Below are 24,001 nucleotides of genomic sequence, written 5' to 3'. Positions count from 1 at the left end.
GAGTATCACCAGTGTTTATTTGTGAAGTTTAAAGGCTGACTTTTGGCTAATGAGGAGGTAGGGACTCTGATTATGTTGAGGGGACAAAAATCTTGCAACCTTTTTCTTTCAGATACTAAACTTGCTAGCAGAGAGAGAGCGAAGTTATGCTTTAAAGCAGTAAGATGCAAAAACTCAGAAGGTAGGTTCTTTCCTGAACGTGGTAACTTTTGGAAGAAAATGCTATTTGGATGCTGTATGCTGAAGCTGTGACTTCTCACGATGCTGAAACAATGCCTTCTCTCTTTATCCCATAGAAAATTACACATTTGCAGACATTGTCTTTGGAAATGAACAGGTAGGTGAATTGGTGCAACTGCATATTTTGTCTTGTGCAAGGTGTCCCTGTCATGTGCAGGTATCCCAGGGAAGGCCTTTTTTTAAAAAATTTAAAAATGGGAACAGTGCTTTCATAGTTGGGAAGTTGTTTTACACATCAAAAACTATATGCCTTCTAGGTCAGCTCTCCTTTTTTACAAAGAGGAGGTAAGGTAGCATAGGCTAGTGGGTAGTCTGGAATTTTAAGTTCCCAACTCCACAGCTGGCCTACTTTGGGAGCGCACTGTGATGCTAACTTCTTTGCAAACATTTTCCATTCCTTTCCAACTCTTCAGAGCAGCTTTTCTGAATATTTCCCAGTCCTCTAGTTTTCTAGTAGATTCATGGATGTCAGATCCTTGTTCTACTGGGGTTTTCTTTCTTAATTATATTTTTACTAATAGAAGTTAAATATTCTAATTACAGCTTATTATGTAAACCAGAAACCTCTAATGGCTGTAGGTACCAGAATTTCAAAACTACTAATGTAGGTTTCAGTCAGTTCAAGGAGTCTGTTTCTTTGATTTTTCTTAAAGTTTAAGATTCTAGACTACCGTGCTCTTTCAATCTTTTTGAGCACACAGGTATTGTCTGAAGAAGAATGCTTTTAGCAAATTTTCTTGGTACAGCAACTACTTTTCCAAAACCTGAGGAAAATAGGCCGTTTGAGTCAGATCAGAAATCTACATTAGCATAGTGGATTTAGGTAGCTGGATGTTAGATTGCTTATTTTATGCTGAGTATACATTTTCCATATGTATCCAGCTTTTCAAAGCCAAAGAAAACCTACTCACTGCGATTTCATTTTATAGTCATATAAATTGAAGTTAGGACTGAATATGAGGTAGATGATCCCTCTGTTTTTAAAGTTAAATGAGCTGCATGAACTTCAGCTTTCTTGTCAGAAAATGTTATCTAATGGGGGGCGTGGGGAGGGGGCCTTCCCTTCTAGATAGTTACTCCAAAAGCACATTGTTTCCCTTGGTGTAAGTATTCTGCTAATGCAACAATTAGCAGCACTGTAACAGCATATTCTGGGAAGGCTAATGTTTTTGAAAGGGAGGGGCTAGGAAGCTGAAGTTCCCTACTTACCCTGCTGTCTCCAAGTACCACTGCGGTTGGTCTTAAAACAACTGCTTCCTTATCAAGCTTTTGGTGTTGGAAAAGCTCAGCACAAATGATGACGAACTTGACAAACAGCACAGTACTTCTGGCTGTGCCACTTATACATGGGGAATATGCTGTGCAATCTGTTATCTTTGCTATTGCTAGCAAAATGTATGTTCCTAACTTCGATAAATAATTCTAGCTGACCTAAGGAAAACATTAATAAGCAATGACTTGCATGTGAGTGAGTTTGAGTTACTTGGACACTTCAGCTCTCTACACTGTACTTGATATATCTACAGTAGGCTGTCTGGTGGTAGTAATTAAGGCCCTTATTTCCAGGCTTGGCACTTGTAGTTTTAGGCAAATAATCTATAGCTCTCTTTGCCTATGTTACCTTAGACAGCTCATTAGGTAGGGCATACCTCTAACAGGGCAAGCATAGAAACCAAGATGTGTGGCATCCTGTTGGTTTGCAAAGGGAAGCAAAGCAAGATAAAAGAACTGAAATACTACAATGGTGAGCTCTGTTAGAGTAATGTGTGTCAGCTTGCATCCTGTTCTGAGAGCACTCTTTCTTGCTTTTTTTCCCTTGCAGATAATAAGTTCAGCTAGTCCTTGTGCAGACTTTTTTTTCCAAAGCTTATCCTCTGAATTTAAAAGAACACATGTGCAGTCTCATACTCATGCATCTCAAAGGGCTGTGAAACAATCATTTGATGAGACAGTCAGATTGATACAAAGATGCAGTGAAGTTGACTTGAACATTGTTGTACTGTGGAAGGTATGTATGGTTGTGGCCTTTGTGGTAATCTGGCCATGAAATATGATAGTTAAAAAATAGTTTGATATGGCATCCTGAACTTTTAAGGGTACTCATACAGATTTATGGATTAATTTTTTTTCTGAAAACAGGCAAATGAACTAAAATGGTGTCAAGAAGCAAAGACAGTCTTAATACCTGTTACTGTAATAAGGATGCTTAAGTGGTTTTACATTACTCTGAATGCACACAGAGAATATTCTGAAATCTTAAATCAAGATATCTGTTACTGCTTGCTTTTATTATAGAACTGTAAGAATGACCCAGTCTGCTTTGACAAAGACCATCTCTTTTACCAGAATGCAAATATTAAGTAGTGGAAATTGGCAGTCTAAACTTCAGCAGTTGTCTGTGCTTGCAAAATGAAAACCATACACATAAGAGTTGTCATGCTAGCCTTAAGTTTTTGAACAGTACAACATCTTCTGCTTAAGTTAGGGGAAAGTAAGCAGTTCTGTATTATGAAGCTTATGATAGTTTCTGGTTTGCTAATGTCTTTGTATTATATTCTGTAGGCATATGTTGTGGAAGACAACAAGCAGCTTATTTTGGAGGGCCAGCATCATGTTGCCCTTAATACAGTTGGGAAGGAGGCTTCTTCGTTTCCTCAGAAGCAGGTAATCTGTGTGAAGTTTTCCTTTACAATTGCATCTTTCCCAAAATAGACTTCATATGTTTTCTTATAAACAAGTGGAATCACTTTGGGTGCTTTTGTAGAGTCTAACATCAGATCTGTGTTATTGCTAAATAATTCAGCTTTACTTCAGCTTTGATTAGTCATCTATACTGAAATAGTTAGGCTTAGTTTAAAGATGAGAAAAGCAATATACAGGTAAGTATACTGCTACGCAGTTGTTGGAGTAAACTGTTCTGTGGTATTTCAGGGTAGAACTAGGAGCTTATTAATGGTATTAAATCAAAGTTAACGATCACTTAATAGTTACTAGTAAAATGGTGGAATTATTTTTATTTCGAGTTTTACAAAATCAGTCTCAGAAATTCTACTATGTACAACTTTTTAAGTGAAGACCTTTCTAAATGTTAGAACAGCAGAAACACTGGAGCAGTTAAAGATATTGAAAGCTCCATTGGAATTGATTAATTAATAGCATGTTGCTTCACTTTGAAGTTTTATAGCCTTTTTGATTGTTCAAAAAAATAGTATCTGAAGGAAACCGGTGGATGTCTCCTGGTACATGAATCGGTAATAACTATGGAAGCTATAGATAAATTTCTGTAAAAACTATGCTAGATGCAATTTACATGAGTGAAGACTAATGTACAAAATAAAAAAAACCCAAGTCATATACTTGTTTAGTCTTCTGCTGAGCAGTCATTGCTGTTCCTTCTTTGGTGCCATTCTCATGGTTTTACCAATGTTGCAAACATTGTACCTATCTTTTAGTGAGGTCTTACTCAGCTGCAGCAAGTAGACATGATTTTGTCAAGAAAACAATATTGGACCAATGTGTACTTCTATAAATATCATGCTATAACATAAGTATTCAATAATTCTGAGCTGTGCATTTGGCTTTGGTTTATAAGCCTTTAAGTATTTTAATGTCATTAAGATGATTTTTCCATTTAGTTCTTTGTGCTGTGAATGGGATGGGAATAGATTATAGATGGGATGGGAATAGATGGGAATAGATTGAAATGGGCATGTAGTTCGAGCTCAACTGGCTGGTATTCATTGGTACTGAAAACAGGAAAATTTAAGTTCTAATGTCTGCAGATGATTTTTTTTTCACTTATCACCCCACCCCCAAAAAAGCCTTTGTACATGTGGGCTTGAGCTATGCTGAGCAGTACTAGGCTGTATTAGTCTAAACTGCCCACTCTGGAATTATCTTACCTGCCTAAAGGTGTTTGTAGAACAGTAGATCACACTGTAGACGCCTAAAGTTAGGAGAGAAAAGACTGTGGACTTCTACTTCTGATCTCATTGAGTTCTGGTTTCTAGCAAATGGATGGGAAGAGAGGAAGTTGGAGTGAATCACACCTGCATCCTTAAATAAAACAAATGACTGAACATGCTAGGGATAGAAATTTACATTTCTTGTTGGCTGCACTGGCACTGCATGAAATTTAGTTTCAGACTAAAACAAATGAATCCTGCTACCAGGAGCAAGGAGGATCCAGATGTACCCTCAATTTGTTTTGAGGTATACATGGTACTGTATTAGCATTCTGTCTGTAATCTGTTTTCTATCAGTTATTATTACATCTACATTCAAATAGATGCTATGTTGGTTATTGTATTCACTTTCTTCAGCATAAGGAACATACTTCCTTTGAAGCGTTCTGTACCTTAGTTGGAAGCCAAAATGCATCTGTGTTGTGATGCAATTGAAATCTGGTATAAGAGTAATGGTGGTTGTTTTTAATAAATGGGTAAATTCTGTGTTGTCATGATAACCAAAGCTCAGATTTATCTTGGATTTTAAGCACCTGTAACCTCAGGACTGTTAAGGATTGAGAAATTTCATATGCTTGTGTACTACTTTTTTGTTAATTAGCACCTCATACTGTGAGGAAAGTAGATAAACACCTCTGAGATGGGAGGCAAGGTGTAACAAATTAAGTGGTTTGACTGTGCGGCAGTTTACTTTGTTCAATCTACATTTAAGAATTGAAAGAATCCCAAAACAGGATTAAATTAGGCTAGATAGAAAAAAATAATATACTTAAGGATTGCATGTTGTCTTTGAATGATCTTGCTCTTGCATTAGAGTTACACGAGCAGGGGGAGAGAAAATCCCAAAGCCAAACATACTTCTGACTTAACATTTGTAGTTATGTTAAGTTAGTTTTGAGACTTACAATGTAACTTTCAAGTAGTTTGTCTTGGAAATCTGGATTTATTCTCTCAAGCCATAAACAGGGTTGGAAACTCTAAACTGTTCTGGAATGCTTTTGTGCTGACAGGATAGAAGTTGTTTTCTGTGGTCTAGACAGCAGAGGGAGATGGAGATGCATGCTTTTGATGCATGTTGGTTACCAGTTCTAAAATGATAAAGGGCTGCTGAGATCTGAAAAAATAAATTTACTTGCAGATTCTGCACAAGGTGTCACCTAGGACATGAGAGTCTGCTCCCTGCGTTTCTTGCTGTGTCCTAGTTGTTGCTGGTCTTCAGCACTTTCTTCTTGACTTGAACCACTTCTGCTTCATACTGTTACAGCCGGCAAAGAAATTTTTGCGTCTGTCTGGCAGTACAGCCATCCCCAATCAAGAACAGTCTCACAATAGACATGGAGAAAAGAACAACCAAGATTTCTCTCTGTACCCCCTTCCCCCCCCGCCCCGAGAAATGACTCAAATTTTAGCTGAATTCATCAAACTGTGTTGACCAAATCATGATAGCTTGCTGTGTATTTTGGTTAAACTCTGTGTACTGGTTGGCTTCTGCTGCTTTGCCAATTATGGTATACCTCAGACTAATTCTTTGCTAGCTTTTAAGGATTTAGTTTTTGTTTATAGAAGCTTCTAGAACTGTGAAGGGAAACAAAAACGCAGAAAAGGACTGTAGTAGAAGAGCGGTAGATTTGTATTCACTGGGACTGTTATGTTTCTCAAATTCTAGTAGTTGCTGGTATATTGGTAGTTGAGTGCACTGATGTGAAGTCATCTATCATATGCCTAAGCTAAGATGTTAGGGTGCTGACTGGGATGTAACGATAGGTGGTTACTTCTGCTTGGTTCATTGTGGAACACACAATATATACAAAAGGATGTGGAACAGACAGCAGGATGCAATTATTCCTCTGTTGCGGTAGCATAACTTGCCATAGCATTTGATAAAACCAAGATAAAGCCTCTGGTTTGTATAAAAAACAAGGTATTTTGGCATGGGGGAGGTGTAAAATCTTTTTCTGGGTAAAACTTCTGTCTGTACTCACACAGAAAGAAAGAATACAATAGTAAAATTCTACACAAATTTTACTTGGATGTTTGGATGCATGCACTTGCTTTTCTTATGTCTGTTCAAAATAGAATTATGAATTCTAAACTTTTTCATTCTAACCAAGACAATTATATCTATGACTTTGAAGTTTACTGGTCTTCTGACATTGCATACAGATTTTTTTGTTGGTTACGGGATTTTTCTATTTGTTTAACTAAATAGCACTGCTTTTGGGCATAGATTACTAGACACAGACTTATCAGGTGATGTGATGAAATACTTAGATTTTATGTTCTAGAAGTTTGGAATCTTAACACATAATATGCTGAAGGACGACAAGGAATATTGACTCTGTTAAAGCATTTCTGTGTTTCATATAGAAAGGTTTCAGAATAATGTGTAAAACTTATATCTTCCTACCCTTTATTTCACTTGTATTTTTGAAAAAAATGGCCTTTTGCTAAAGGTAGGGGAAAAATGCTAAAACACAAAAGGTGCCACAGAGATATGTTATAGGCACCAACAAGAATATGTGAAGAATAAATCACATAAGGTGTTAATGAAGTGAATAGGTCTGAACAGATGTGTTAGCAGTAGCTGTCTGAGCCCAAGTAGTAAAAGCCTCACTAATAAAAATATCTGGGTTATTGGTAACCAATGGCTGTTCTTTTTTTGACAGTGATACTGCTGTGGGTTCTGTTTCTTTTCTAAACTTGCTTTCAAGAATCAGTTTATTTTAACTGAAGGTCGACTTTAGCTGTACTTCAGACACAGTAATTTGACTCTTGTTCTTGACCTCTCTGTGTTAACTTAGTAAAAGCGTAAAAACTTAATGCTTTTTAAACATCCATTCACAGTCAGGGCTGTTTGATCAATACTCTTTCTTATGGCTGTCTCCCATATTTTTCTAATCTGGTGAACTGGTGAATTCAGTCCAAAAGATTCCAAAGGAAAAGCACAGTGTAATATGGTGGAATGGTAGTAGCAGTGTAGGGCTGGGGCACTTGCCTCGCTTCTAATTGTCAATGACTGCACACTGATGGACGGTGAGGCTTGTCACTTGGGCATGTCAGCATGTTGGGAGTAGTGCATCCATACTTCTCAAACACACTAGCATCTAAGTGTAAACTTAGGTTTGACTGAAATCTCGATGAGATAGTGTCTTATGAGTATGTATGAGATCAGGTGACATTTTTTAAGATACTGTACCCATTTACAGCCCTCTCTTCATTGCGAAGTGGTTTTGTAATGCACAAAGCGGATACCTTCCAGGCAGAATTAATCCAGATGTGCTCCAGGACTGCATGTGATGTGCTTTCGGGCTGCTCATTCAGTCCTGTGGATTATACCAGTCCTAGCCCAAAGTAAAATCTATAAAATGCATACAGCGTGGATGCAGGCTTCTTGGCAGTGTTTTGCTTCGGAGGCGGTAAGTTTTAGTAGTACTGCTTCTAATTATAGGTGCAACGTTATTGAGGCAGCAGCAGTTTGGTTGGAAGTAGAAATTTTTGAAAGATAGGAGAGGGGAGGCTTTGAGTAACTATTTTTCCAAACAGTGGATTACTGGAAGTGTCATCTTGTGCTAGTTCAGAGTTTTATTTTTTACAGAATACATGGGAAGGGATACTTGAGTCAAACACAGACTGTTGGAATGGATCTAAGACTTCCTTTAAACCAGATTGATGGAGGGAAACCAAAGTTATTAAGGGTAAATAAACACCAAGAGCTGGAGAGTACATTTATCACTCTGTTATATCAACTAATGTACCAACAACTGTACCAATTTGGGGTGACTGGCTTATGTTGTTGTCATGAATGAAATACTCCAAACAGCTGAAAAAATTTTATCTGCTGCTTTACCCATTGATCAGCTGCAGAGCTGATGATAATATTTGTGTTTTCAAATGCATTATTACTGGTGTCTTAGTAGAATACTGTTCCTGGAGTTGTCACTTCCATAATGAGGCACTAGAATGAATATAGATGAGTCACATGGTGAAGGAAACCAAGTTAACACTGATGTTTTTAAAATGGGAGTTCTCTTATCTAAAATAGGAAAGGGAGAAGGATACATCACTTCAGATCTTCCTTTGTTTCACTCTTTTTCTGTTGTTTTCATATATTCTGCTTTTAGTTATGCTTAACGTAGTTCAAGGGTTCTCTGTTTAGGTTTTGTGCTGTGCGTATTTCTCCCTCATACTTGACTGAACATGTTAATAATCCTTTTGGCTATGTGTGACTTGATTTATGGGGCAAATACGCTCAATTTCCATACAACTTGGAAATCAAGTTGTGGTGTTTAACCTCTGGTGTGGTTGAGAGGACATTGAACCAGTCATTGAGAAGACTGTTTTTGAAATTGAGAACCTTAAGTTGTCTAATATTACATAGAAAAATCCTTTTCAATGATTGCATGTGAAGATACTATCACTTCCATCCATCTCATGGATGGGAAGAACTTTTCAATTCAGAAGTGGATTCGAAGAGATTCAGGAATGTATTATGGGCAGACTTGTCTTTACATCTATGAGATAATGCAAAGGATGCTTTGAATGGTGTAAATTTTGACTTTTACAACTTTTAACATAGTACAGCTGCAGGAGATATCTTCAGACCTAAGATGTAACATCTAAGTATGAATGACTAACATGCAATTTCAGAAGTATAAGTAGGGATAATATCTAATTTTGTTTCAAAGTAACAAAACATCCCACTCTAAAGGTCCTAGCTTTTTTGCAACTACTGAGTAAGTAAAGATATTGATTTTTCTACTTGGAACAGCAAGCTTGAGTCTAGTTTTAAGTATATCTGTTTGAAGCTGGACTTTGTAGGTGGCTTTGGGCAGTAAAAAACTTCCTAAAAAAAAAAGGAACAACTTCCTTAGCACCAGTTACACAGCTTGTAGCTCTTGGAAGGCAACTGTGGGAGCAGTGTGGTTCTGGTGCTACTGCCTCTTGTGTGTTTCTATTCAAAACCCAAAAAGCTTAAAAATGCAGCTATAAAACTTCAAACAATAACAAACACACCCCTCCCCCCCAACCTCTTATGATGAAGTCTCTTCCAGTCAAGCTTTTCTGTACCTCTTCTAGTATGTATGGATGAGACCTTCAAATTACACCTTAACATCTTTTAAAGGGAGTATCTTAACCATTGTTTTGGCCTTCTTTTATGCAATATATGGTTCTTGCTATCTACTGGAGCCCTTGGCACTTCTGGAGGCTTTGCAAGGAACCATAATGGGTCAACAAGCAGACTTTAGGTGTCAGAACTCTTGCTTTTGCCTTTGAAAAGGCAGTAGTCCATTTGGGCTGGTACCCCAGGAGTTCAGCAACAAAATACCATCCATTTAATTTTGGTTGGTTGGTACTCCCATCCTCTGGAGTAGGGCAGGAGTTCACGCATCCTTAAACCTAGTATTTCTTGTTAGCTGTCTCTAGGTTAGCTCCCTGATCTGTATGCACATCTTCTTGCTTACCATTTGGAAGTGCTTAATGCTCTCCTGAAGCATTAGGTAAGAGAATCATGTACTACATGTTGTGTCTTAGCCTTTGTCCTAGGTACACAGTTACAAAAAAACTAGACTTTTGAGCAGCTGAACTTGAAGACACAGACATCTCTTCTGAGTCTGACACCCAGAGGCTGGCTGGAATTCAGGGTTAGCTCTCTGGTAAATGGTCTTACTAACCAGTCCTTCAGTAGAGGTATAATATTAGAACTAAAGGTTTGAAATATTAATGGCACTCTGCACTTTCACCAGTAAATGTTCCTGCGGCATTTCATGGTGTTCTTGACTGTTTGTAGACAAGAATCTTCATATTTGTCTCCTGTAGGGTATTAAAAAAATACTTGGGAATTCTGCCCAAGGGTTAGCACGAATCCCAAGTAGTGTGTCAGTGCTTGACTTGGGCTTTCAGCTGGGGACAAAGGTAACTTTCAAATCTGCAAGAGCTTGCTATACAAGCCTTAAGATACTCTGCATTATTAAATGCTTCTTCAATTGTTAGCGTGTTCCTATAAACTTGTATTTGCTTTACTTTGGATTTGTGTTGGGAAACTTGGCTGTTGGCTTTCCTGTTGTGAGCTTCCCAGGGCAGGTGATGGAGATTTTTTTTAGCTACAGGTGCTGAATGGGGAATGAGTAAATACTGTCCCTTTTTCTTAGAAACAAAACCAAACACTAACAAACTGCTGCAAGAGTAATATGCTTTTCTGAAACTTGCACAGATAGTGTTTCCATAAGAAGCTGTGAAATCTGTCTCAAAGGAGAGTAATAGAGAAATCATATCAGTTCCTCCTCTAGCATGCTTAAATATAAAGCACATTGGAAAAAACTGTAAGCTTCATGATGCTCTAGACATATTTCCCTGGAGTTATAGTTCATAATGGAAAATTGTAGCTTCTGTGAGTGGATTGCTTGTGTTGTGTTGCACAATACCATATGTCAATATTTTAAATGTCATTCTGAATTTGTGTTCCAGGAATTACCAGAAACAGTTCTCTTAAAGTTTTTTCGACCAGAAAACACACCAGTACCTGCAAGACCAACACCAGAGCAGCTTTCCAATCTTATCAAGACAAGTCTTCATTATCCAGAGTCTTTCAATCATTCTTTCCATCAAAAAAGGTTTGTGCAATGTTTTCTTTAGAAATTTTTGAAATAGTTCATTTGACATAAATCCTGTTGAGGGATATGTGGGTCATGATACAAAAGAGAAATCTGGCATGCAAGGGTGAAATCTTGCTCAGTTCTTTAAACTCACCGCTTCAGAACTGTATAGGTAAAATGAAAGTTTCATGTAGAGAAACAGGCTGTAATATTACACTTCACTAGTTAACATTAAAACAGTGAAGTGTAATATCAAATGTACTGGAAGAATGCTGCCTTTGTGTTTATTCTTGGTGTCAGAGTAAGCAGTGTGGCTACTTTGAGGAGCTAGAGAGAAAGTGGTACTTCTAAAGTCAAAAGAACTGCTGTTTCCAACATCTGACTTGCCGAGATTAGCTGCACATGGTTCTGATTTATGTCAGAAGGAAAGGTGGTAACGGTTTAGCTCACTGGGGCTTGTCTCCTGGAAGAGTACCAGAATTAACCTCTGTCAAAGCAGACTGCTAGAGTGAATTGGTTGGAGCCTGTGAAATCCTTGAGTCTTTCAAAATTAAAATTACCTGAACAAAGACCTCTGTATCAATTTCCAGGTATGAAATGAGGTGTACTTGAAACAAAGATACCTATTTAGGTTTGAGCTGTTTTATCTGAGAAGTCTACTGTGTTACACTTTCTAAAATTTCAGTTAATATAAGTAAGCTGCCTAAGGAAAGGTATTTCTTTATAAAAATCTAGCATTTAGACATCTTACGGGGTGTGGCATATTTCAATAACAGTTACAGTGTGCATTTTTCCAGTAACAAGTCTTATTTGTTATGGTTGCTAATTGTTCTTTTCTTGTTAATGAAGTTTGTGATACTTAAACTGTTAAGCAATGGCAAGGAATTCCAGTGACACAAATCACTTGTTGCGTATGCAGAGCTGTTTAAGATGCAATAGTTGTGTATCTGCCTGTTGAATATCTTGCAGTCTTTCTTGCTGCAGCATTATTTATGAAAACAATCATACTACTTGTGAACAACAGAATATCAACTAACTAATAGTTTTATTGAGGGTAAAGGCTTAAATTGACACGAAATGTGTATGTGCTGTCTGTTCTGTTTGGATACTGCTCTGGTGAAAACTTTAGGCCAGATGTCAGCAATTCCTCTATAGGAGACAGTGCAGAAGAAAAGTACCCCGGCAAAATGTGCTAAACAGTGGTTCAGAGAGTAGCATAGTAGACCACGTTATCCTGTTCTGAAATGTCTATTGTCATAACAGCAGATTTCCTGTAAACTTAAGGTATTATTTATGCTTTTGCTAGTCTGTCAGCTGGACGAAGAAATGTAACTTCATTTCGCTCAGCTGAGCCAATGCTGTTTGCCTCAATAGCTTTTATTATAGGAAACTCTAGTCAGTGTAAATCATTTTATTGCTATGTACACTGACTGCATAATAGACAACTACATGTTAATTTTATATTAGTTGAAATGTATTTTAACTGTTAGAGTATAATTAAGACTATGCAGAATAAGACTCTCTTCCTTTACTATGGAACTATTTCTCTTCACAGCCTCTGTCTGGTACCTGTCACTCTCCTACTTTCCAATTGTTCCCAGGCAGTTGTAGATGTAATGATTGATTTGCGGCATAAAACAACAAGGTAATATGTGAACATTAATAAAACAATATTTTCTGGGAGTGTTTCCTAGTCTTGGGGACTCTTGTAATGTTTTAACTGTGGTGAATATCTAGAGTAGGATTTTTTCAACAGTGGTTTCTTTGAAAGAATGGAAGGTGGTGAAAGCTTCATACAGTCAAATGGGAGTCTTCAGTCAGTGCTCAATTTTATTTTGCTTCTGACTATTGCTAAGACAGGACCTTGAACTGTGACTCTTGAATAGTTAAACTCGGCAGATCTTTTCTAGGGAAGTGGAAATGCTTTTGAACTAGTGAAATATGAGCTTCAGTGACCTTACTTTAGTAAGCATACGATGTTGGGTTTTCATTTTTAAAATATCAAGTAATTTGTAGAAAACAACTTTTGAAGTTTAAAGAAGTACTTCATCCTGCAACTTGACTTAGTATAAAATGTCATAGAACCTTAGGTATTTGTAAGACCTACCCAGGTTGATCAGCTGATTCTTATGACTGGCATTTTGCTTAGAACTGTCATATACGTGCAAAAATACTAGCACGGAGGAAACGTTTTGTAAATTGTTTCTAAAAGTTTTACTAAGAATTCTGTGGAAGGGAGAATTCAGTACCATGATATAACCATTCTTAATTCTTCCACTTCTGTTAAAACAAGGTAATTAACTCACAATTTGGGTGACACCACCTCTCTTCCACACCCCTCACAGTAGACATAATGCTGCTTGGTCTGCTTACCACAAAATAGGCTTTGTGGGATCCCTGACTGAATGTTCTTGGTGGGGGGAAGGCAGATTGTGAAGGACACTGAAGTAGGCTTAGTAATGGGGAACATTTGATTCTTGCCAACAGTTTGTCCAGGCAAGTAAGAAATTGGAAGTCTGGAGTGTAATACATAGGTTCAGAAATAGAGGACAGAAGACCTAAGTCTGTTTTTATTTATCAATTGCGATTAGGAAGCTACTCACAGATCTGGTGTGTTTTCACAACGTGAAAGACATGGCTTTGAAAGGACAGTGTATTCATGTGCCTTGAAACTTCCTAAAACCAAACATGCCTCCTACCCCCAAACCAACATATTAACACAATGTCTGTGAAGCAGTGTATATGAGTTGACTATTTCTGTGTGACATGCACTCTGAGTAACTCTAGTTCATGGTATGGGCCCAAGAATACCTTAAATAACAAGATCCAACTTGTCAGTTACATAAAAAGCTGGGAATAAACTGGAATTCATCATTACACATATGTATAATGTTCTGTATGTAGTGTATTATATTGGGAGCTAAAGAAATGTTTTAAAGATTTGTACTGATTCATCTGAGCCAAGGCAAACAGACCCTAAAGGAGTGCGTTAAGTGTGAGTCAAAACACTAAAAAGTATTTGTCCAGAAGCAAGGGCCTGGAGTTGAACTGAACTGATGGGGTGGAAATAGGGATCCACAAAGATACCCTTGGGTATCTTTAGGTACTCTGTCTCAGAGTGCATGTATGCTTGTGGGGCTCTGCGTGTGTTGATGTGTGCGTGGATGCAGATGTCTATACACCCTGTTTCCTACTACATGATTTTTCTTCAAAGCTGCAATTAACATCTTGATAAAATGTTACGTGCAGGTGTGTCTATACCTAGGATTGCAACTTGCTTTGTCCTGCTAGAAAAACCTTAATCCCTTAAAGGTAAAGAGTGGGAGGTGTGTGTGTGTGATGGGGAAACAAACAAAGCATGATGTGTTTGGGGAAGGCAGTGAATTAAGGGAAATTACTGTAGGCAGGCAGTCAAAAAGACTCAGCAACTTCCAAGCCATCAAAGATGACTGACAGTGGGCGCTATCACATCCAAAGACTGCCGGAATAGTAACTTAAGTTTCCAGTTCCTGGCTTTTGAAAAGAAGCTTTCAGCGAGCACAAACAAGCATCTCTTTGTACAGGGCCAGTGACGGGGACACAGCGCGTTCTGAAATCTTGGGGAAAACTTGTAGTTGAGGTAATCATGTAAGCTAGTATGTACGCATGCTTCAAATACAGAGAAATAATTTTGTTACCTTCTTTTCCAGCCCAGAAGCACTAGAAATTCATGGATCTTTTACGTGGCTTGGGCAAACACAGTACAAGCTTCAACTTAAAAGCCAAGAGGTCTATAGCTTGCAGCTGAAAGCTTGCTTCGTTCATACAGGTGTCTATAATCTTGGAACCCCCAGAGTATTTGCCAAGCTAGTGGACCAAGTTACTTTGTTTGAAACGAGTCAGCAGAACTCCATGCCTGCACTGATTATTATTAATAATATCTGACCACTCCCTGAAAAAATAAATCACACTAAAAGACAAAATAAATGGGATTCTTTTCTTATATTGCTGGTTGACATTTTGCTGCAGTTTTTGGAAATAGCACCTCAAACATCTAACTTGTTACTAAAGATTGTGTAGGAAAGAAAATAGCAAAATATTCAGACTACTTGTCAACTTGTTTCTCAATGCAACGCACGTTGGACTGAAAATACGTTTATCCTTTTATAATGTATTTCTTCTCTGGTAATTAAGATATTCATAACACAAAATACTCTGACTCCAAATCTGAACATATTTGTATGTCCTATGCCCTGTCAAAAATGCAGCTTGACTGCTGTTACAACTTCCAGCATGGTGTGTTTAATATTTGTGGCTGTATTAGGATATGGTTCAGGAAGAAACCCTCATTGGCTTTTTCCTGTCTGAAGCCATTACTCATGATAAATCCCAACCTTACTGTCAGGTTCAATAAGGTATCTGAAAGCTGTTTCTGTTTCTTAGTTTTTTAGTTCAAAATTTTGTTTTGATTTTCATGTTTATGGAAACCAGTGACTTTCCAAGGTTTACATAAAAGTCCCACCTAAGGTGTTTAAAAAATTCCTCAAAGAATTTGAGTATTTTCTCATTCATCTCAGCACAGAATGCACTAACTCCCAGCCATGAGATTGTCATTTAAATTGTCACTCGCTTTATGATGTAACTATAACAATTGATCTGTTTTAAAAAAATCTACTCAAGATTTTCAGAAATGTATTATATTTATAACAAATGTACTGTAAATAGAATAAAACATACGCCATATTCACTGTATGGACTTGTGGACCTTTATTCTTCCTTTTCATACAGCTGTAGCAGTCTGTGGGTGCTGATAGTGTATTTATATTCTGTGCCCTCTTTGCTCGCATGAAGTTCCTGTCCTGGTGCCATGTGTAGGGTTGGCCTACGCTGGAACTTGCAGTAGCTGCTGTATTTGCCTTTTTAGTTCTTCTGCAGTGTTCCCAGGTACAACCCCCAGAATTCAGCTGTCTGGGAGATGTCAGTTACTTGCTGTGTGCTGGGGATTTTTAATTTGAATAATACTGCTGAACATAGGGAAGGCTGTGTGAAGCAATCAAGTGCAGCAAAACCAGCTAAGAGTTAGGAGTTAGTTTATGGTGGGTTAGCTGAGTACAAGGGAAATTGAGCACCTAAGACTTCTGACAGTTTGCTGTATCTTGTGGCTGAAGGCAATTCCTTCACAGAGCAACACTGACTTATGAAACAGTACCTCTGCCTTCAGATGCGTATTTTCTTTTTTGACAAGGTTTCCAATTCTGCTTGCGTGCAGTACAGCTGTGTGAATGTCTCCAGGTCTTAAAACTTCCTGAGAAGTCTTAGAACCTGTTCACAGCACATGACCTTTTGTAGGAACGCTTCTTATAACTGGGTCATGTTGATTTATCAACAGAATATTTGAACGTTATCTAACAATAAGTATAGTGCTTCTGGGGGTGATGTGTTTTTTTTCCTCCTGCTGTTGGGCATATTGAAAGACTACAATGCCAAGAATCATTTAGAAAGAATAGCCTTACGGTATGTTATCAGTCCTTTTTCCATCTTGGCACTCTCCTAGGGAAAGAGAAGTCGCTACTGATGCCACTCAGCTATCCAGCTGTAGGCCACAATGTTCCAAGTCACAGTTGGTGTATTTTTAAGACCTCTTCAAGTACTTGAGTGGCACAAGTCACATTATTCTGATAGAGGATGTTTCCACAAGAGTGTTGTGAGATATGGGTCAGAAGTTTAACTGCCTTTTTTTTTTCTTTTTTCAGCCTGTCAGAACAAACTGGTAAGAAATGGCATCTCCTGTGATTGGATGTTGCACCCTTGTAAAGAGCAAGTTTGACTAATGGTACAGAAACTACCAGGCTGTGCTGTCCTGGTGGCTGGTGTGTGACTTGTCAGTGATCCTACTTCTGGGTTAGGTAAACTGACACTTGCCACTTCCATTAGTGCTAATCTAGGTAAAAACTGGTAAGACACATTACGTAGCTTGGATTGAAGGAAACACCGTGTCAGGATTGTCCCTTCTTCATGCTTCTGAGAATGTTTATAGGGTCATGGTGGGCTAATGATGTGGAAAGGAGCTAAAAGCTGGAGTAGTGCTTTATTTCAACATAGGTAAAACTAGCAGCCTCTTCAATACGCAGTTTTGAGATGCTTTTCTGTTTTGTGTACTAGACATGATTTTTTAATATGTATACCGAGTATTCACAAAGAGATCTTGAAAATGCAAAGCTTAGCAGGGTAGGCTGCCAACTCTATAAATAAGCCAGACTTTGATTGTTTTTTGCTGTAGAAACAATATCATGTAGCTAAAAATCCACCCCAAACAAACCAAACTTTTGCTTTCTCTTCACACTGAAGTGAAATCTCCCCTTTATTCTCCTTCCCTATGTGGTGATTACAAAAATACTGAAGGTTTTAGCTTGTCATATTTGAAGACCATCTACTGAAAAGCAGTATCTGTGATTCTAACTTGTAAAGCGTAGCAAAGTGTTACAGAAGGCTGCTGTCATGCTGTGTCCAAGGAAAGGCTCTATTTTGTAACTATTTAAATGCATTATTTCTGAATTGGCATTTGTTCCTTCATGGTGCATTGCTGATCGTGCACATTATGCTGCATAAAAAGGATTGAGCTGTTCAAAATAGAGTTCGAAATGTAGTCATTGGTGTGTCAGAACAGAAGTTCCCTATGTGATTGCTTAGATGAGGAGCTAGCATGGAGATAGAGCTAAGCCTGGCTCCTTAATGAATTCTCACATGGGAAACTCTCCCCACGTGTGGACATACAGATGACAAAAACAGCTGTACTGAAATGAAAATTGTCTGGTCTTGCTGTTGAGCAAATAAGTATCCCTGCAAAGGCTGAAGCTCTACTACTTGCAGAAAAATACTCCTTCAGAAGAATCCCATGAACCTGCTGTAAGGCACAAGAGAATCCAAATGCATCTGTCACAGCAATGTAACAGCTCAGAGTAGATCAAAATATTGCATCTTACTTTGAGATGGCTAGAAAAAGCCCTCAAAAATTACGAGATCCAGGGCATCTTTGTTGTTTTCAGGAATGTAATTTTCATTATCTTTACTTCTGTAACATAAAATCATGAAACTTGCCAAGCGGGGGGGGGGTTGGTGAAAAGTACAATGCCCGGTTTCATTCTTGATATGGTGGGGAATTTGGGAATAATGTAGTCTTGTATTACATAAAACAAAACTAGTTCCATACATTAGTAGACTTGAAGAAAAAAAACCCAGGCTTTTTATTTGAGCTGTGTCTCCAATGAACTTGAATTTACCTCCTGAAATGAGTATGAATAGTTTCATACTTAAGGGCAGGCACTACTCCATTCTGCGCTGTGGGTGGGTTTAGGTTGCTTTACCAAAAATTGGTGAAATGCTGCATTGGCAAATTACTATTTTCTGCAATGCAAATCTGGAGTAATAAGATTTTATAGTGTCTTCAGTAGGCTGTGAATGTGATACGGAAAGCATGCAACATTTATGAAGGCATAGTTTAAGAATGGAGAGAACATAAATCTACACAGCTGATGACTTTTACACTATATATCACTTAAGCTTGAGAGTAAATCCAAATATTTGAATCCCTTGTGCGTATGAATAATTGATATCCATAGTGTGGCAGCTAATCAGTTTATTTACTGTCTGTAAGATTTCATCCAGCTTGTTCTGTTTCTAACTCTCTCCTATAAGGCGGCAAAAATAATCTTCCTTGTTTAATTTTCACGTGCAAATTGAAGTAGGATGACTAATATTCCATATATGTGTAGTTTGCTTACAGCCCTTGTATACATTCATTAGTATGTGTGACTTAGGGCAGTACTTAGTGGTGTTCTGCTTGTATGAACTGTTACATCTCCAAAGTACTTCTAATTAAAGCTTCTTAAGAATATTAGGTAAGAATGCCTCCTGGAGGTAATAGAAGCGAATAGGTGGCTGAATGGTACAAAAATTCAGCTTAGGTTGCTTTCAGAGTTTTGTGACAAGGGTGCTGAGGAAGCTGCGTGCCACGCAGTGTTGAAGAGGCGATGTAGAAAATGCGCAAAGGGAACAGGCAGAGTATGTCTCGTGAAAGGGCGGTAGGAAACTCAGCCACTGGGAGGGGGAGGAGGGAGAGAGAACCGGAGTTGGGCAGCGCTTTCCAAGTGGAAACAGAGGGACCTCGCTGTAATGAAAAATAAGCATGATGTCCACATGGTGCCTGTAGGCAGAGTGATTACCGAGGGAATGAACTCAACTGCAGCTTTTTTGAACCAAGAGGACCAAAATTTGGCTTTTAAAAAGGTGATTGCTGTCATTTGGGGAAACCTAGCGAAAGCATGTAAGCTTGGCAGAAGTATTGAAAAGGGGCAGGTTTAGAGAAACTGTGGAAAGGAGAGGGATGGGATCTCATCGTTTGAAACCAGACAAAAAGGAAGAAACTCAGCAGAGCAGCACAAGGGCAGGCCCTGGGAGGCACCAGGCAATACCTGTGTGCAAAAAATGCGTAAAAGTGTGCATGTATCCTGAAGCTCCATGTGATTTGTTTTTCAGGTTGTCAATCACAAATTCTGGAGTAAATATAGTTGGTGGTTACTGAAAGAGATGAAACCTTGAATTATTTTGTGGGCAAACAAAGACTACTTTTAATGACTCGTGTATAATTAGACTGGCTGCTAGTGTGGTGGAAGGAATGCCCAGAATCTCCTAATAAGCTTCACAAAGAGGCTCTGTTTTGTGCTTCAGCTATAATATTTACCTGAAAGGAGATTTCTTTGATTCCTCTTACTGTTACAGGAGATGACTATGATGTTGTAGAGAGGTCTTGTGCCTTTTGTGGTCTCAAGCATCAATCCCTGTCTACCTTCTCAAAAATGGTAGAAATCATGCTAAATGTAGTATTCCCTTGAATTGTGTACTTAACTCAGAACATTTTAAAAGAACTATTATGTTGATATAGCTTTGGAGTTTTCAGAACTTGTTGCCTCATCTTAACTTTTAAACTAAACTCTTCTATGCATCAAAGCAGGAAAAATAACTTTAGCTTTAATTTAAAGTGCAAATTACTTATGACGGAAACTCATCTTTAACGGCTATCTTAAACTACATTATTTAAATCTTGTTTAAACATTCTGTGTAATGGAATAAGGCTTTAACGAGCAATAAATACCTAAAAGTCATATATATTGCAGATTCACAGGATTCTAAAATAGTTGTCTGAAATCGTTCATGGCAAAAGCAGTATTAATTGTTGCCGAACTCGTAGAGAAAATGGCCATTTCCTTACTATTGTGGTTGGTTTAATGACTATTACTGTCTTACTAGAAAAAGTCTACCAAATTACTTTAAATACATAAAAAGTCCATCCATAAAATGAAATGAGAAATTCTACAGAATGCTGGGCTCTCACAGTACAGTTAAGACAGATAATATTCTCCTGATACTCAGCTTCAGTGAAAAGCTATGCTCTCTGTAGGAGTTGGTTACAACTTCAGATTTGGAAGTTTGGAGATAATTGGTCTTTGTCAAACAGCCTGGATTACTCATAAGTAAGAAATCTGTCCACATAATTAATTTTAGGAAACAGCTTTTAAATTTAAATGCTGCCATGTTTTTGAAATCATGCACTTGTACTGGAAAGACTTTTAAACTATCTCTACAGTGAAAGAAATAGGGCTAGCTACACAGGGTCAATGAAAAAATGTAGAATGAAAGATGGGAGGGGAGGGGGAAGTAAAATTATCTCCTTTTTCAATTTCAAAATAATAAAACTTTATCTTTCTAATTAGAAAAAGGGCATTGAGCTAGTTTCCTAGTTTCTCAATCACATTTTCAAAACAACAGCAAGCTTTCCTAAATAAAGAGGAACTTCTAGTTGGATTTCCCAGAGACTTCAGAAATTCCTCTCAAAATACTTACACTTTTGCACCTCATGTTTTAGACTGATGAGATACCCCCTATCTTGTAAAAAAGATCAAAAGTAGAATCAGAAAGACTGTCAGTGATACCCAAAAATGTAGCTGGTTCGTGGGAAAAGCACCATAAAGATTATACTAAGGAGGTTACAGATAAATCACAGTAACTGTAAAATGTATCCACTACACTGGCTTTGAAGGTATGTAGACCATGATATAGAGGGAAAATGATCTAATTTTTATCTCCATCCAGAACCTGGTACTTGACCAAGGGCCAATTTAGTTCAGATCCATTCCCATCCGTACTGCTCATATAGTTTATTCTGGTCCATGCGGTATTTGGATCTGGAGACTCCTGTTTCTGTAGCAAAGAAGTCCAATTTTTAATGTTGGCATCATGTGCAGTCAAAAGAGAATCAGTTACGCATTCCATTTATTTCAAACAGAACATTCAGCAGGGACATACTCCTGAAATCTGTTTTTTCCCATAACTCAAAAATTGACGCCCAAGGATTTCTATAACATACCAGCAGAGGACATCCCAGAACCATAAAGTTATATTTGACCTGCAGATTGCCCAGCTGTATATGTTTTCTGGCAAGAAAGTGTGGTTCTATATGTTATGGCTGATTGTATAATTGAAATAATTTCTCAGTGCTGTTTCCTGAATGGGGCGTTTGTCACATGCTGTGACACTTTTTACAGTTCTGGTGTGCATTGTAGGGGGGCAGGCCACTGCAACGGGTGCAGTCAGTGGTGTCAAAGCAAAAAGGTTCCAGCTGAGCTCCTTGCACCGAGGGGGTCTGCTCCTGTGTAGCAGCAATGGGTGTTTGAGAGTTTGGACATGGTGATGTGACTCCTGCTGATGGGACCCACCTGTTGAGGGTCTTGAGATACACACAGGCCTATCTGTTGACCACCATTTAGACCCTGTCCTTGTGCACAAAGGTGAGGGTGCTGACAATGGCTTCCTTGGCCTCAAGCTTTTCTGGGACAGTGAGCAGGGAGAGGCTGCTCTCAAAAGCATCCAGGCTGATGAAAATGTCCTTCCCCAGGCCCCACTGGGGCCATGCCCATTGCAGGGGTGCTGCAGGACCACGCCACTGTAGCTCACATGGGTGCCTCTTGCTGGCTTCATGTCATGGCCAAAATGAGTATGCCAGATGTGCGTGGCTGCAACCCAAGCTGCCCCCATGGCCCACAGGCAGAGCCATAGATACAGCTGGGCCACCAGCACCCCGCCGGGCTGAGTTGCCATGTCCCTGGTGGCTGAGGACCAGCAGTGGCAGCTGGGGCAGGGCTAGGGCTTCCCCTGGTGAGGCTACATGGTGGTTAGCCCACTCGCCCCCTGGCTGAGGGGCTTTTCTGCTAACGGTTGCAGAGGGAAAAGGTAGAGGGAGTGATGGGAACTGCCCTGGGTACTGCCGAGGGGCTGGGTGCAATGCCTGGGGTGGGGACATGAGGGGAGGAATTTTAAAATGAAGACGAGCTGCCTTCAAAGGGGCCTTCAGCAGATGGGTTTTCTCATGGACCTTCTGTCATTGCCTGAGCACAAGGAAGTTACTGTAGCTGCAGTCTATAACTTCATTTCTGGCTGGTGGTTGGCAGGTTTTTTTGATGTGAAATTAAATCTGCATAAATATGCGACCCAAGCTTAGATCTGACTGCAGCCGTTGCTATCCCATTGCAGGACAGCTGCTAACTGTGGGTGCTGGGGGTCTGCGTCCTGTGCCTCACAAGATGACCTGGGGTATGTCCCTCATATTTGTGGGTGCCCAGAGGGTAGCAGCATGATGCATCACCAGGCGGTGCCTTTTGGTCACGTCTAGTGTTCAGTTAGCTCAAGGGAACCAATACAGGTTAGAGACCTACATGTCTAGATAGTGCTTTTATCCTAATTATTGAGGGAGGAGGGCAATGGTCCACAACTAGACTTTTTTACTGGGTCTGATGATGTTACCAGTTCTCTTTCAACCATCTGAAGCTTAAGCCTTGTCCAAACTAACCGCTATCTATTGCTATTAATTGCACAGAAGGTATTGGCTGTCCTTGGCAGGGTGTATCTCCCTTCAGTAGCACCAGGGCAGCACTGCAACAGATGGAGGGGAAAGGGGTGGCATTGCCCAGTCCTTGGAAATGGGAGGTAGGAGATTTTACAGGAGCATTCTATACCTCCTCAGTTATACAATATTTTTCTCTCTGATACTGAGAAATACATTTAGTCATTCTGTCACATTGCTACTCTTCATGTCTTTTCTTATGTCAGTGGGAACTTGGAAGATTGCTTGATTCTGCTGTTGCCTACTGTATTCACTGCGCATTTTATCAACAGCTTTGAGAGATTTATCTGTGTTGTCTTTGTATTGAATTCCTGTCTCAGGTGCCACAGGAAATACATAGAAATTGCATTGCTGAATATAGGTGACTGCTCTACTTTTGTACCCGAATTAAATTAGTTGAGCACTGCTGCCATCTAGTGCTTTCTGCTTCTAGGTATCTGTTCTCTCTCATCGGTAGGTGGACATCGCTTTTTTTTCTTCTCAGAGCTGGATGCTGGAGGTTCCAGGAGGTCCAAACTAGCTACATGAGAGACTCTGGGATCTAAGAGTCTCTCAATTAATCTCTGTATCTGAGACAACTGGAGGAGTTAGGTACTACAGGGACCAGGAGTTCCAGGCCTACTACTGTGGAGACCCTGGGGTCTGGAAGTTGACCAAGAGACCCATCTGTCTGTCTCTGTACACAAAGCAAGTACACAGTGAGGGTCAGCTGTGTCGACTGAGTGTCTAAGGCCAGTTACTGGAGGGATCTGCAGCGTGTGTGTACGTATGTGCTGGAGTGTGCAAGAGGGCTCCTTTGTACCACCAACTGGAGTAGGGCTCTGGGCATTGGGTGATTCCTGCCTGGATGCCTGCAGCTGGGGGAGATCAAGGATTCAGGGGGCCAGCTACTGAGAAACTAAGTGTTTAAAGGTACTTGCTGGGGTATCCACAGAGTCCCTCTGTTTATCCGTGCGGGTGTTGGGAGTAAGGGGGTCTGCATCAGCAAGCAGAGTGGGGCTGTGGCCCTCGGGGCTTGTATTGTTCATGTGTCAGCAACTGGGGAGACCTGGGATCCAGGGGCTGGCTGCTAGACAGCCTGAGTATGCGAGGCAGGCCAGCTGCTGGAGGGGTCCACACTGTATGTGTTTCCCACTAGCAGACCTTCATCCTGACCAGCCATTTGTGTTTGTGTGACTGCTGTGTTTTCTTTCTGTTTTGATCTGTGGGGCTGGTCGTGTGTGATACGCATTATATCCGTGCGCTGCCTGTGGGGAAAACATGCCCAG

General features: G+C 39.4%; 1 protein-coding gene across 2 annotated transcripts in view; it reads left to right on the top strand.

Moving 5' to 3' along the window:
* The window catches only part of TRAPPC8 (trafficking protein particle complex subunit 8), a 55,532-nt gene extending 40,003 nt beyond the window's left edge, over positions 1-15,529 (top strand). For both annotated transcript variants that reach the window (XM_075084948.1, XM_075084947.1), the window contains 7 exons: positions 113-181; positions 297-337; positions 2,063-2,248; positions 2,803-2,904; positions 10,671-10,816; positions 12,354-12,443; positions 14,488-15,529. In XM_075084948.1, coding sequence (XP_074941049.1) covers positions 113-181; positions 297-337; positions 2,063-2,248; positions 2,803-2,904; positions 10,671-10,816; positions 12,354-12,443; positions 14,488-14,722 — 869 coding nt within the window. In that variant the 3' untranslated portion in view covers positions 14,723-15,529. The remainder of the gene's footprint in view (positions 1-112; positions 182-296; positions 338-2,062; positions 2,249-2,802; positions 2,905-10,670; positions 10,817-12,353; positions 12,444-14,487) is intronic.
* Positions 15,530-24,001: the final 8,472 nt, after the last annotated feature.

The sequence above is a fragment of the Phalacrocorax aristotelis genome, chromosome 2, assembly GCF_949628215.1.
Source record: "Phalacrocorax aristotelis chromosome 2, bGulAri2.1, whole genome shotgun sequence".
Taxonomy (NCBI): domain Eukaryota; kingdom Metazoa; phylum Chordata; class Aves; order Suliformes; family Phalacrocoracidae; genus Phalacrocorax; species Phalacrocorax aristotelis.
The sequence above is the reverse complement of the archived record's forward strand: the minus strand, read 5'-3'. Positions and strand labels throughout refer to the sequence as shown.